This window comes from Saccopteryx bilineata, chromosome 2 (genome assembly GCF_036850765.1).
Source record: "Saccopteryx bilineata isolate mSacBil1 chromosome 2, mSacBil1_pri_phased_curated, whole genome shotgun sequence".
Classification (NCBI taxonomy): Eukaryota; Metazoa; Chordata; class Mammalia; order Chiroptera; family Emballonuridae; genus Saccopteryx; species Saccopteryx bilineata.
In genome coordinates this window covers 143,537,675-143,551,930 of record NC_089491.1, presented here as the reverse complement: position 1 = coordinate 143,551,930, position 14,256 = coordinate 143,537,675, and the positions used below count along the sequence as shown (strand labels likewise).

Genomic DNA, 14,256 nt, shown 5'->3' with positions numbered 1-14,256 from the left:
CACATAATAAGATACCAGAGGAGAAGAAAGAGGGAGAGAAAAAGACTGAAAAACCAATCTGGCTGGCTGTTTCAGAAGATAGAGCATCAGCCCAGCATATGGAGTCCCAGGTTCAATGCCCCATCAAGGCACACAGGCCAAGTGACTATTTGCTTCTCTTCCCCTCTTACAGCCAGTAGCTCAATTCATTCCAGTGTCAGCCCCAGGTGCTGGTGATGGCTCAATTGGTCTGAGTGTCAGCTTCACACACTAAAAATATCTCAGTTGATTCAAACATCAGCCCTAGATGGGGGTTGCAAGGTGGATCCCAGCCAGGATACATGCAAGAGAGTCTGTCTCACTACTATCCCTCCTCTCACTTAAAAAATAATAAAAATAAAAAGACTGAAAACTATTAAAAAAATAATGACTATTAAAAAAATAATATCCCTAACATGGTGAGGGAAATAGACAAACAAGCCCAAGAAAAGCAGAGTCCCCAGCTACATGAACCAAAGAGGTCTACACAAAGACATATCACAACTAAAATTCAAAGGTTACAAAGATAAAATCCTGAAAGTAGCAAAATAAAAGAAGTTAATGATGTACAAGAGATCTCCCATAAGACTATCAAATGACTTTATAATAGAAACTTTGCAGGTCAGAAAAAAATATGGCACAAAACATTCAGTGTTGAAAGGCAATAGGCTACAACCACATTACTCTACCCAGCATGGCTATCATGTAAAATGAAAGGATATATAAAGGGTTCTGCAGATAAGAAAAAGGTAGAGGAGTTTATCACCACTGAACCAGTATCAGAGGAACTCTTAAAGGTACTTCTATAAGTAGAAAAGATAAAAAACATGAATAAAAAATATAGGAAAGAAAATCTCACTTACAAAGGCAAACACTTAGTAAAACCAGTGAATCAACCAACTATAAAGCCAGTATAAACGCTAAAAGACGAAAGTAGGAAGACAAAAATCATGCAATTGCAACAATAAAGGAATACACATAACAAGTAAAAAAACAACAAAGGGTAAGTAAAAATTGTAGTTGATTTAGAATGTGATCGAACTTAAACAATCAACTTAAAATAGACTGCTGTAAGCTTATTTTGGTATATATGAATCACATTGTAACCATAAAGCAAAAATATGTAAGATATAAATAGAAGAATTCAAGCAAAACACTATAGAAAGTAATCAACACACAAGAGAAGAGATAAAAAGAGTAAGAAAGGAACAACAAGACCCTGGCCGACTGGCTCAGTGGTAGAACGTCAGCCTGACATATGGACATCCTAGGTTCAACTCCTGGTCAGCATACAGGAGAAGTGACAATTTGCTTCTCCACCCTTCTCCCTCCTCTCTTTATATGTCTCTCTCCTCCTCCTGCAGCCATGGCTCAGTTGGATCAAGTTGGCCCCCAGCACTGAGGGTGGCTCCATGGCCTTGCCTCAGGTACTAAAATAGCTCAGTTGCCTAGCAGTGGCCCCAGATGGGCAGAGCATTGCCCCATATTGGGCTTGCCAGGTGAACCCTGGTCTGGGAGCATGCAGGAGCCTCTTTGCCTCCCCGTTTCTCACTTAAGAAAAAACAGAAAACAATTAATAAAATGGCAATAACTGCATACCTGTTAATAATTACTTCAATTCTAAATGAACTAAATGCTCCAAACAAAAGACATAGGGTGGTTGAATGGCTTAAAAAAAGACCTGTACATATGCTGCCTAGAAGAGACCAACTTCAGATTGAAAGACAGGCTGAAAGTAAAGAGATAGAAAAAAATATTTCATGTAAATGGAATTTTAAAAACTTAGGGTAGCAATACTTATATTAGATAAAATAGACTAAAAATAAAGCTTATAAAAAGACACAAGATAGGCATTTCATAATGATAAAGGAATCAATCCAATAAAAGGATATAACTCTTATAAAAATCTGTGCCCCAGAGGTGGAAGTACCTAAATATGAAGCAAATAGCGATGGACATAACAGAAGAAATCAACAATACAGTAATAAAGTGGGGAACTTTTTCCACCCACTGACATCAATGGATAGATCATCCAGACAGAAAATCAACAAGGAAAGTAATCATCTTAAACGACACATTAAACTAGATCAGCAATTTTTAACCAGTGTGCTGCAAGAAATTTTAGAACATGGAACCTGACCATTGAGACAGGGGCACTAACCTCTTTTCCTTTAGATTGTCAAATTAAAAAATGGCAACAGTCAACACAACAATAGCTTTCTAATGTGAATGAATCAAAATTATACCTATTTTTTGTCAGATCGGCAAAAACTATATTTTTAGTGTGCCACAGAATGTTAGTAATTAGTTTGTGTGTGCCATGACATGAAAAAGGTTGAAAATCACCGGACAAGGTTGACTTAATCGATATTTTTAGGACATTTCACCCAAAAGCAACAGAAATATATTTTTTCAAGTGCACATAGAACATTTTCTAGGATAGATCACGTTAGGTCACAAGAAAAAAACAAGAGTAAATTAAATCCAAAGTAAACAGACAACAGGAAATAAAGGTATAAGTCAGAATTTAATGAAATAAAAAATGGAAAAATCAAAATCTTTAGCCAACAACAATCTACAGGTGCAACACCACCACAGAATGCCAGCCTAGGAGCTACTTCAATAAAGAAAGAAAAATCCTCGTATTACAGAGAAGCCACCATGATCATGCTGAGAAAGTGAGCAGTGAATCTGAATGAGAGCAGGGAGGTTGAGGTAAAAGCCAGACCTACCTCAAAGAGGACCCCGACTGCCAACATAAATTTCAAATTTAATGCTTTATTTAGCATATGAGCTAAATATGCATAAAAGCAACCATACAGCATTGGGGGCACCAAAAATGTTGCAATAAAAATAACTCAGTGAGCACCCACACAAAAGAAATGTGAATCTAAGAGATGATTCAATGAGAAGATAAATAAAATTGGTAAGTCTAATCATAATGACTAGGAAAAAAGGAAAAAATGCAACTTACCATATCAGTAATGAGAGAAAAGACAATACTACAGATGTTAAAGATTTTAAGTGCATAATAAGGAGATTTTATGAATAACTTTAAGTCATTAAATTCTACAACAGAGAAAATAGGATACATTCATTGTATGACACAAACTACCAAAACTCTTTCAAGATACTTTACTAACCTATATCTAGTAAAAAAAGAAAGAAAGAAAGAAAGAAAGAAAGAAAGAAAGAAAGAAAGAAAGAAAGACTGAAAAGAAAAGGAAAGGAAAGAAAAAAGAAAAGAAAGGAAAGAGGAAAAGATAGGGAAGGAAAAAGGAAGGAAGGAAGGAAGGAAGGAAGGAAGGAAGGAAGGGGAAAGGAAGGGGAGGGAGGGAGGGAGGGAGGGAGGGGGGAAGGGAGGGAGAGAGGGAGGGAGGGAGGGAAGAGGAAAGAAGAAAAGAAGGGAGGAAGGAAAGAGGAAGGAAGAAAGAAAATATTGCTTAAGAAAAACAAACAAAACCTCTTGAAATAAGGGTAAGAATGATGTGGCCAGAGGAAGGGATTACAAAGATGCTCAAAGAAATTACTGGGGCTGATGAATACTATATTCATTTTATTTGCCTTATGTCAAAATTTATCAAAGTGGATATTTTAGATAAGTTCAGTTTGTTGTACATCAATTAGAGCTGTAAAAACTAAATAAATAAATGGATCTCAGGGCCCTGATCAGATAGTTCAGCTGGTTAGAGTTTTGTCCCAAAGCACAGAAGTTGCTGGTTCAATCCACGATCAGGACACATACAGAAATAGATAGATGTCTCTGCCTTTCTCTCTCCTTTTTCTTTGCTGAAATCAATCAATAAATTAAAAAAGAAAAAACGAATCTGAGGACAAAGAAGAATCAAAAAGAACTGTATGTAGCTGTTACAATTCTTTTGGCAAGAGGCAATGGTAACTTAAACTGAGATGGAACTGTATAAGTAAAAAACATGAGTAAATAATTTTAAAGTTTGTTAGAATACAGGATTGGCAATACTTTATTGGTGAAATGAATACTGGGAGTAGAAAGAGAAAAGAAAGAATCAAGGACACTTTGGTTTAAGCAACTGAGTGAATAGTGGTACCATTAACTAAAATGAGGAAGACTGGGATAGGGTTACAGAGTCAAGGTTTTTCTCTACAGTTACAAAGAATGACTCAAACTGGTTTAGCAAGTTTAATAGATTTAAACAACAAACCAAGGTTTATACATAGACATCAAGAGAATAAAAGTGGGGCACTGATCAACTGCCATAAGTAAAAAAGAAATCAGTATGTTTATGATGCAGAGTAACAAACTAGTAATTCATGGAAATTATAAAACAGATGCAAAATACTTTGGCTCAAAATATTTTTAAATAAATAAAAGGTTGGTGTGTCCATTAGAAAATAATTACTTTACATTATTTTATTTAAATACTATATTTTACTTGTAGTGGATTTTTTCTATAGTATTACCTAGGTTTGTCTGCATTTTTAACTAAAGATATTTGTGCCCATTAAAATCAAATTAATAACTCAAAGAAATAATGCTACAAGTTATTTCCTTCCATATTTTTGCTTACCTGTTTAATCTTCCAAGTAATGTTCTAAATTCTGCTGTTTTATATGATGGACTGAGAGCATCATGACTTTCATTTAATTTGGAAACCAAGGAATTAGAATAATTAATATTACTAAGCTGAAAGAAAGAAAAGAAGAATGTGCTAAAATGGTAAATGTTCATATACACAATTTAAATTATTTACTATAAAATGCCACTTAAATAAACATCTATATTAAACAATGTACTTTTAGTCTAAAATAAAGTAACAGTGTTTTTATTGAAAACAAAATAAATGTTGTTTTAACAAGGAAAGTGGTATCAGTACATAATAATTGTTAAACTAACATAGTTGATACTATGGTGAGCTAACCATTTTCTCAGAGGTTTAAAAAAAAAAACATTAAAAAAATGATCCAGGATAACTGGATCTTGAGGATACAAAAGTTAAATTTCCTTAAAAGAATATAATAGTTTTTCCCAAGGAACCAGCTATACTTTATCTCAGTTCTTCCATTTATTGAGTAATTTTATAAACTGCTACTTTAATCTTTCTAAACATCAATATCATTGACAATGGGCAAGTATGTGAAGGCTGCTGTGAAAAGCAGATGAAATAATCCATTTGTTAATGTGGAAGGAACCATACGAATGTAAGATATTTTACTGGCCCAACATTAATTTATCCAGCAATAATAATTTTATCTGTAGTATGTTTTATTTATGAGCAATGAAACAAAGAAATGAGAGTTCCAAAGACAATCAATGGCAGAAACAGAAAGAGAAAAGAAAAGGCCCTGGCTGGTTGGCTCAGTGGTAGAGCACTGGCCCAGTGTATGGATGTCCCTGGTTCGATTCTTGGTCAGGGCACACAGGAGAAGTGACCATCTGCTTCTCCACCGCTCCCCCTTCTCTCTCTCTCTCTTACTCTCCTTCTCTCTCTTCCCCTTCTGCAGCCATGGCTCAATTGGAGAAAGTTGACCCTGGTGCTAAGGATGGATCCATGGCCTCTGTTATACAATACATTGAATTATTTTCAATTTCACTACTATCAACAAATTTATAAAAGGATGAAGATTTCAAATATTTTTATAGACTATTCCAATTTTTAGACTCATAATCTTCTACAGTGAAGAAATTTAAACTTTTCTCCTAAGAGAATTATACTTAATTATCTCCTAATTTGGCTATATGTATAGCAACTCACAACTAATATTTTTAATTTATAAAAGAAGAAAAAATAATACCATGAAAATATAAGGATATAAAATACTATGAACTAGTAACCCAAATATACCTGATCATTCTGCTGTTTTTCATATGCAGCTTTCTGAGGACTAGATGCTATTCTGGTGATGAAATTTTGTTTTATATGATGTCTGTCAGAAGATAACTCTGCTGAAAAAGATGGTGGAGTGAAACTGCAGTTTTCTATTCTGTTGAACTGAGGTTCAAAAATTCTATATGAGTCCATGACTTGTGATGACTATAGGAAAGAAGATACAATCATGTGAATTGCCAAAATATATAAACTGAGAAGATGAAAGTCAAAATAGAAAAGGTCATGCATAGGTTGCAGAAAAAGTCCCAAGGAAAGGCAAGTCATCAGTAATTGACAGGACTTATTAAGACAAGAGAAGTTATCAACTAAGCATGTTTTTAAGAGTTCCTTTCCACCTCTCTGTTTCACTCTTGGTCCCATTCACCCTAAAGCGCCATTCCTGCATGTCATCTAATGACAGAAAATCTGTATTTCATTAACCCACAAATTTAGGTAAAAAGATTTCCAGCCCTGGCCGGTTGGCTCAGCAGTAGAGCGTCGGCCTAGCGTGCGGAGGACCCGGGTTCGATTCCTGGCCAGGGCACACAGGAGAAGCGCCCATTTGCTTCTCCACCCCTCTGCCACACCTTCCTCTCTGTCTCTCTCTTCCCCTCCCGAAGCCAAGGGTCCATTGGAGCAAAGATGGCCCGGGCGCTGGGGATGGCTCCTTGGCCTCTGCCCCAGGCGTGAGAGTGGCTCTGGTCGCAACATGGCGACGCCCAGGATGGGCAGAGCATCGCCCCCTGGTGGGCAGAGCGTCGCCCCATGGTGGATGTGCCGGGTGGATCCCGGTCGGCGCATGCGGGAGTCTGTCTGACTGTCTCTCCCTGTTTCCAGCTTCAGAAAAATGAAAAAAAATAAAAAAGATTTCCAAAAGATTTTAGTATTTGCCATTATCTTTTTGATGTAGTTTAACTTTGACAATTCAAAGAAAAGAAAGAATAATAACATGGTATTGGACCTTAAAATTTCAGGCGTTAATCACAATCTATGCACTTTCTAGTTGATTACAATATTATTTGCTAAAAAACAACCATACGCAATACATCAAAAAAATCTTGAGATCAATGTGAATTTTAAAAATCACAATTCGATATAAATCAATCTGGTCACTATAACTGAAGAGATAATTTGACAATGATCACATTAACCCAAAGTATTTATTTCCCAAATGAATTTCCTTTGTAATTCATCAATAACAGGCAGAATCAAATGTTATTTACATATAAGCCAAGTGTACATTACCAGAATTCCAAAGGGTTTCTCAGAACAAATCAGCTGAAACATTATGGTACAAGGTCCTTACATAAAAAATTTTAAGAAAATGATTTTAAAAACTGTAAAAATGTTTTAAAGGATAACTAATTTTTCTTGATACTCAAAATAATTATAGTATTTGGTGGCATGCCACAATTGTTAAAATAACTTATAAAATTTTTTTTTTAATTCTCACCCGAACTGGGCCTGGTTCTTCCTTGTTGCCCAGTCTTTGATAGTGTATACTAATGAAAAAAAAATTTTAGATTAAAAAGAGAAATGGAAATAAAACTGACTTTTTACATATGTTTTAAAATTCATACTATTCTATACAAATATACAAAAACATATGAAATTCTAATTAAATAATTCCAGGAACATACTGAGTTTTATAAAAATTATACTATTACTAGAGAAACATTTTATAATAAGAAAAGTCTATCCATGTACACAAAACACTTAGTATGAACATTAGGTCACTTGACAAAGGTCTTAATAGTTTAATAATACAATGAAAAAAATAATTGGCAGTAATAGAATAAGCTCTTTGTACAGTTCCTAATGAATAAAACAGTGTTAATAATTATCCATTTAAATATCTAATAATATATGACCTAGCTAAAACCTACTTGTTTTCTATGTCATCAATGCAGAGCTTAGATGGTACACGAGGAGGCGACATCGGAAGTTCTAAATTATGTTTTCTTAGAGGCATTTTTATGTCTCTCTTCATATTCACATGGACTGGTTTCCTCACAGTTTCTATAACAAAATAATTATAATATAAAAGTAAGAATAAGATCTTATAAAAGCACTGTTTGATATACCATGTTATTAAAATAAATGTACATCTTAGAAATTTACTAAAACCATCTATATTCTATATATGCTAAAAAAAGTTATTACAGTACTATCACAGATCACTCAAATCATTTTTCTTCATCTGCATATTTCTCATTAAAAAGGCTCTACTGATTCAGTTCTACTTCTTTTCCTCCAGACCTCCCTGGCCCCACCAGGTAAGACGCTCTGCTCTGTACTGCCAGGGCACACATGTTCTCCGCTGCGGCACTCGTCGGAGTTACTGCACTTGGTTTCCTCTCTTTCTTTCCCTCACTAGGTTTTCAAACTTCACAGAAGCAGAAGCCTTGTCTCTCCTTATAAAACATATCACTATTTTGTCTTTTCAGTACTTTTAACTATTCTCTTGTTCTGAGAAATGCTTTTTGTACACACACCTTCATAACTTAATCACCTCCTAAGGACCCCACTTCCTAATACCTTAACATTGGGGTTTAAGATGTCAACATATGAATTGGGAAGGAGTAAAACATTCAGTCCATTAACATTAAGTGAATATGTGTTTTTAAATTTTCTGTCATTTGCAGTCACGAGTCCTGACTAATAAAGTTTTATCTTTGTAGGGGAGGAAAAATATTTCTTTCCTCTACTCTTCTAAAATCTCAGCTGGGGTCACTGTAACAAAAGACAGATTAACAAGAGAAACTTATTCAATATAAATTCTTATATGAAAAACTTTATAACAAATAAAGACCCAAAGAAATAATTAACCTGAGTATTTTCATGCTACATCTAATGAAGAGTAGAAAATCATGGGAAAAATTATAGGACCTAAAGGGTATGAGCTAAGTGTAGTAACCTGGGAAAAACAGCAAGACCTGTTTACCTAGATTCCCCTTAGTGTCCCTCTGTCTTGGACATAAAGATCCTCTGGGTCACCTGACCAGTTATGGTGCAGTGGATAAAGCATCGACCCAGAACACTGGGGTCACTGTTTCCAAGCCCCAGGGTCACTGGCTCTGAGCACAGAGTCACTGGCTTGAGCAGGGGAATCATCCACACGATCCCAAAGCTCACCAGCTAGAGTCCAAAGGTCACTGGCATGAAAAGCTCAAAGTTGCTGTGGCTTGAACAAGGGGACACTGGCTCGGCCATGGTCAAGGCACATATGAGAAGCAATCAACGCACAACTAAAGTGAAACCAACTACAAGTTGATGCTTCTACCCCTCTCTCTACCTTCTTTCTTCTCTCCCTCTCTCTCAAAACAAAGACAAAATTAAAAGTAGAACTACCATATGACTTGGCAATCCCACTTGTGGGTATATAACCAAAGGAAATAAAAAGATATCGAAAAACTATCTGCAGTACCAGATTTATTGCAACATTATTCACGATAATCAAGATATGGAAGCAAGCTCAATGTCCACTGAGGGATGAATGAATAAAAAATGTGTTGTATATATACATAATGGAATTTTTTCAACCATGAAAAAGAAAGAAATCCTTCTAACATGGATGGACCCTGAAGACATTATACTAAATGAAATAAGTCAGACAGAGGAAGACAAATACTACATGATATCACTGATCTGTGAAATCTAAAAATTATTAAAAAATTAAAAGTCAAATGCAAAAAAAAAAAAGTGGTTGTCATGGGCTGGGGACTGGGGAGTGGGGGGAAATAGGGAGAGTTGGAAAAAGAATAGAAACTTTCATCTACAACCTGAATAGGGTCTGAGAATCCAATGTAAAATGTGGTAACTATAGTTGACAACACTGTATTATATGAGAGGAGGGGAAAAATGTATCAAACATATTTATAAAATATTTTATTCCTAAAGTCTATAAATAATGTACATATTTAAGTATAACTAAATGTATAACTTAAAGTATAACTAAATGTATAACTTAAAGTATAACTAAATGTAAACTGTCATCTGTAGAAGGAGAAACAAAAATGGCAGAGAAAGGAAAAGACAAGACACTAACAATACTATGATCAATTTCTATTTCTCCTTTGTGAAAGGTCTTATTTGTTCAGATCTCATTTTTAGAACTTACAAAAATTAAGTATCAATACATGTTCCCTTGAGAGAAAATAATACTGCGTTTAAATTTTTATTTACTTGAAGAATCAAAGTAGAGACCAAAATAAACTTTATTTTAAAGTATGAGACTAATATAGTTAACATCCCAGGAATGTATAAGAAATCATTTGAGTTATGAGATAGGAAACTAATCACTGAGGTAAATATTAATATCTTTTCAGCTCTTCTTTTCAAACAAATTCTTTGAATAGCATTAGATAGTAAAGAAATTTATTGTCTGCCCTTTAGCTAAACTTTTTTTCTTTTGTAAGTGAGAGGTGGGGAGGCAGAGAGACAGACTCCCGCATGCACGCCAACTGGGACCCACCCAGCAAGCCAGCTACAGGGCGATGTTCTACCCATCTAGTGCGTTGCTCCATCACTGAGCTATTGCAGCACCTGAGGTGAGGCCATAGAGTCATTCTTAGCATCCAGGGCCAAAATGCTCAAACCGTTTGAGCCATGACTGTAGGAGGGAAGGGGAGAGAGAGAGGGGCAAAGAGAAATGGGAGGGGGAGGGGTGGAGAAGAAGATGGTCACTTCTACTGTGTGCCCTGACCAGGAATCAAACCCGGGACTTCCACACACCTGGCCAATGCTCTACCACTGAGCCAACCAGCCAGCAGTTTAGCTAAAATTTGGTAACCAGCTGCTTAGAATAAGAGCTGAAATAACAGTATAATAATAACCATACCTCCTAAGATTAATTTTACATAACACACAACCTAAAAATAAAAATGGATTAAGCAACCTAAGATTTTAATCAAAAATTAACAAGGCTTCCAATTTAGAGGACAACCAAGTTTCAAAATTAGTGTACTTTCTGCATCCTTTAAGCACTAAAATTACAAACTTATTTGAAAACTAAATGCTATAATCACATCAGAGTCAAAACAAAACACTACAAGACTTACCAGGTGTTTTCTTTTGGCAAGAGATCTGATTTACCACATACAGGTTAAGGAGGTCTAAACTGACAGCAGAATTTCTGACAGGGGATGAAATTCCCAGTAATTTCATTTTTGATTTTAACCTTTTCTTTTCAAAATATTCCTAAAATAATTACAAATTAAAAGGTTATTGCAGCAACATAAGGTTTCAGGCAGAATGATAAAAGGACAAATGGCAATAATGCTATTAAATAATTTAGCTGATATTTTTATATTTTTGTGCCCCCCCGGTTTATGTTTACATATAATTCAGTCATGATGGCTTGTAATTTGCCCAAAGACTTTAATTTTCATAACCAGTTATAATCTTTCTTCTGTTAAATGTAATGCCTATAAAAGAGAACTTTATAAAGTCATCCCCAGGTATCAAAAGATTAAAAATTTTATGAATATAGAAAGTTTTTTTTAAATCTCATAGAATAAATCTAATATGCTAAAAACTTTTCTTACAAGGAAGGTATCCTACAGATATAAAAAAAAAAACCTTACAGATATGCAGGCTCAGGACCATTCAAAGTCACTGTAGCCCTGGTCAGGTAGCTCAGCTGAGCAGAGCATCGTCCCCACTTGCCAAGGTTGCAAGTTTGGTCCTCAGGGCAGGTACAAGAAACAATCAATGAAGGCATAAACAAGTGGAACAACAAATAGATGTTTCTCTGTTTCTCTCTCTCTCCTCTCTTTCTCTCTTCCCCCCTTTCTCTCTCTAAAATCAATCAATCAATACATAAATTTTAATAAAATAAAAACAGGAAAAGAAAAAGAAGCCATGTGAGAACTAATCTCCAGCAAAATCTAATTTAATTCCCTTTGTTAGCCCTCCATGACTTCCAGAATTTTTTAAACCAGACTTGCATGTAATTATAATTTTCATCCAGTATTTATTTTTTCTTGGTTATTTGAACTATAATTATTATTCCTTATCTTCATTTTTTCTTTCAGATTACACCCTTAATTTAACAAATTCAAAGGCATTTATTTGTTTAAAATTAATTTACAGAGCAACTATTAGACCAGGGGTCCCCAAACTACGGCCCACGGGCCACATGTGGCCCCCTGAGGCCATTTATCCGCCCCCGCTGCACTTCCGGAAGGGGTACCTCTTTCATTGGTGGTCAGTGACAGGAGCATAGTTCCCATTGAAATACTGGTCAGCTTGTTGATTTAAATTTACTTGTTCTTTATTTTAAATATTGTATTTGTTCCCATTTTGTTTTCTTACTTTAAAATAAGATGTGCAGTGTGCATAAGGATTTGTTCATAGTTTTTTTTATAGTTTGGCCCTCCAATGGTCTGAGGGACAGTGAACTGGCCCCCTGTGTAAAAAGTTTGGGGACCCCTGTATTAGACACTGAAAATCATAAAACCATCTTCTCTTCCATTAAATAACTTCCAGTACAGTGCCATAAACATGGATTATAAATGTGAGAGACCAAAAGTGAGAAAAGTCCAAGATGGCAAACAATTTAATGCAAATGTAAATATCACTTTTCCAAGAATATAGGCTCTTTTGCATTAATTTCAGAATATTAATTATAGCAAACTTTTAAGATGTAAAAACTTGTAAGAATTGTAAGAGAATTGAAAGCTATCAAGCAAAAAAAAGGTCATGTTCTTAAGCAAAATTAACCATAGATATAAAAGTATCTGTTTATGTTTCATTTGAGTGATTTGCAACCCCAACTTGAATTTTTATTTTTTAGACAGAGACAGAGAAAGAGTCAGAGAGAAGGACAGACAGGGACAGACAGACAGGAAGAGAGAGAGAGATGAGAAGCATCAATTCTTCGTTGCAGTTCCTTAGTTGTTCAGTGACTGCTCTCTCATATGTGTTTTGACCAGTGGGCTACAACAAAGCGAGTGACCCCTTGCTCAAGCCAGAGACCTTGGGCTCAAGCCAGCGACCCTGGGCTTCAAGCCACAAGCCAGCAACATTTGGGCTCAAGCCAGCGACCATGGGGTCATGTCTATGATCCCCCGCTCAAGACAGCAGCCTCTTGCTCAAGCTGGTGAGCCTGCGCTCAAGCCAGCCACATCGGGGCTTCAAACCTGGGTCCTCCATGTCCCAATCTGACACTCTATTTACAGTGCCACTGCCTGGTCAGGCATCATTTAAATGTCTTTAAAAAGATCACACTGTATAGTTCAGCAACGAAATGACAGGACTTTCAAGATGTAAATATTTTCCCCCCTTGAAAAATATTACTATGGGCTCTGGCAAGTTTGCTCAGTGGTAGAGGGTCAGTCCAGTGTGACCATGTCCTGAGTTTGATTCCCAATCAGGACACACAGGAGAAGCGACCATTTGCTTCTCCATCCCTCCCTTCTCACTTCTCTCTTTCTATCTCTCTCTTCCCCTCCAGCAGCCATGGCTTGGTTAGAGCAAGCTGGCTCCCAGAGCTGAGGATGGCTCCATGGCCTCCCCTCAGGAGCTAAAATAGCTTTGTTCCCGAGCAATGGAGCAAGGGCCCCAGATGGGAAGAGCATCACCACATAAGGGGCTTGCTGGGTGGGTCCCAGTCGGGGTGCATGCGAAGAGTCTGTCTCTCTGCCTCCCCACTTAAGAAAAAAAATTTTAAATAAAAATTTAAAAAAAGAAAAACAATACTATAGCTCTTATAATGACTGGTGTCCTGAAGTTATGTAAATTCCAAGAACAGGAGATGGTATAGGATCCTCAGGAAGGATATGTAAACTATTGGCAGGTGGGGTGAGAGTAGGCAAAGGGAAAGCTGTAGGATAGGGAAGGTTTCTTAGGAAATTTCCTAGAGTCCAGGAATAAGGAAAAACAGTAAAAAGGCTATATACTCCAGGGAACACTTCTGAAGAGGGACCCTCATACTTGGCCATATGATAGCCTCTAATGTTTGCATTCCTAGAAAGAACAAAAGCATCTGACTTATTTACCAGACAAGATTAAGCTTAATTTTTCTGTCGTTTCAACTGATAGAGATAAGTAGGAGATAATTAGAAAACTTACAGAAAATAAATGATCATATTTTAATGTGAAAATAGCCATCTAACAGGAGCAGCTGCAAAAACAGAAATAAAATCTGGAGAATAGGTCAAAAGAAACAAGGGAAGAGCCTGTTTCAATATGAAGGGAATGGGCAGCTCTCCAGGTGGAGACTGTTCACTTCATGAAACGGTAAAGAAAGTTTGTTTGTATCATTTAAGAAAAATAGGTAAAAGGAATGACAAACTATGAAGGAGATGATGATGTATTAATGTTGGACTGAAAAATATGCTTGAAATGGAACATTTTTACATTAGCAAGAGCTACAGGGTGGAGTGGACTG

At 36.1% G+C, this 14,256-nt stretch overlaps 1 protein-coding gene across 1 annotated transcript in view; it reads right to left on the bottom strand.

Moving 5' to 3' along the window:
• Positions 1-11,030, bottom strand: part of REDIC1 (regulator of DNA class I crossover intermediates 1) — a 60,760-nt gene extending 49,730 nt beyond the window's left edge. Inside the window, exons 1-4 of the mRNA XM_066254830.1 lie at positions 10,925-11,030; positions 7,751-7,883; positions 7,318-7,366; positions 4,566-4,681 (exon numbers count right to left, since the gene is read on the bottom strand). Coding sequence (XP_066110927.1) covers positions 4,566-4,681; positions 7,318-7,366; positions 7,751-7,883; positions 10,925-11,030 — 404 coding nt within the window. The remainder of the gene's footprint in view (positions 1-4,565; positions 4,682-7,317; positions 7,367-7,750; positions 7,884-10,924) is intronic.
• Between the last annotated feature and the right edge of the window lie 3,226 nt (positions 11,031-14,256).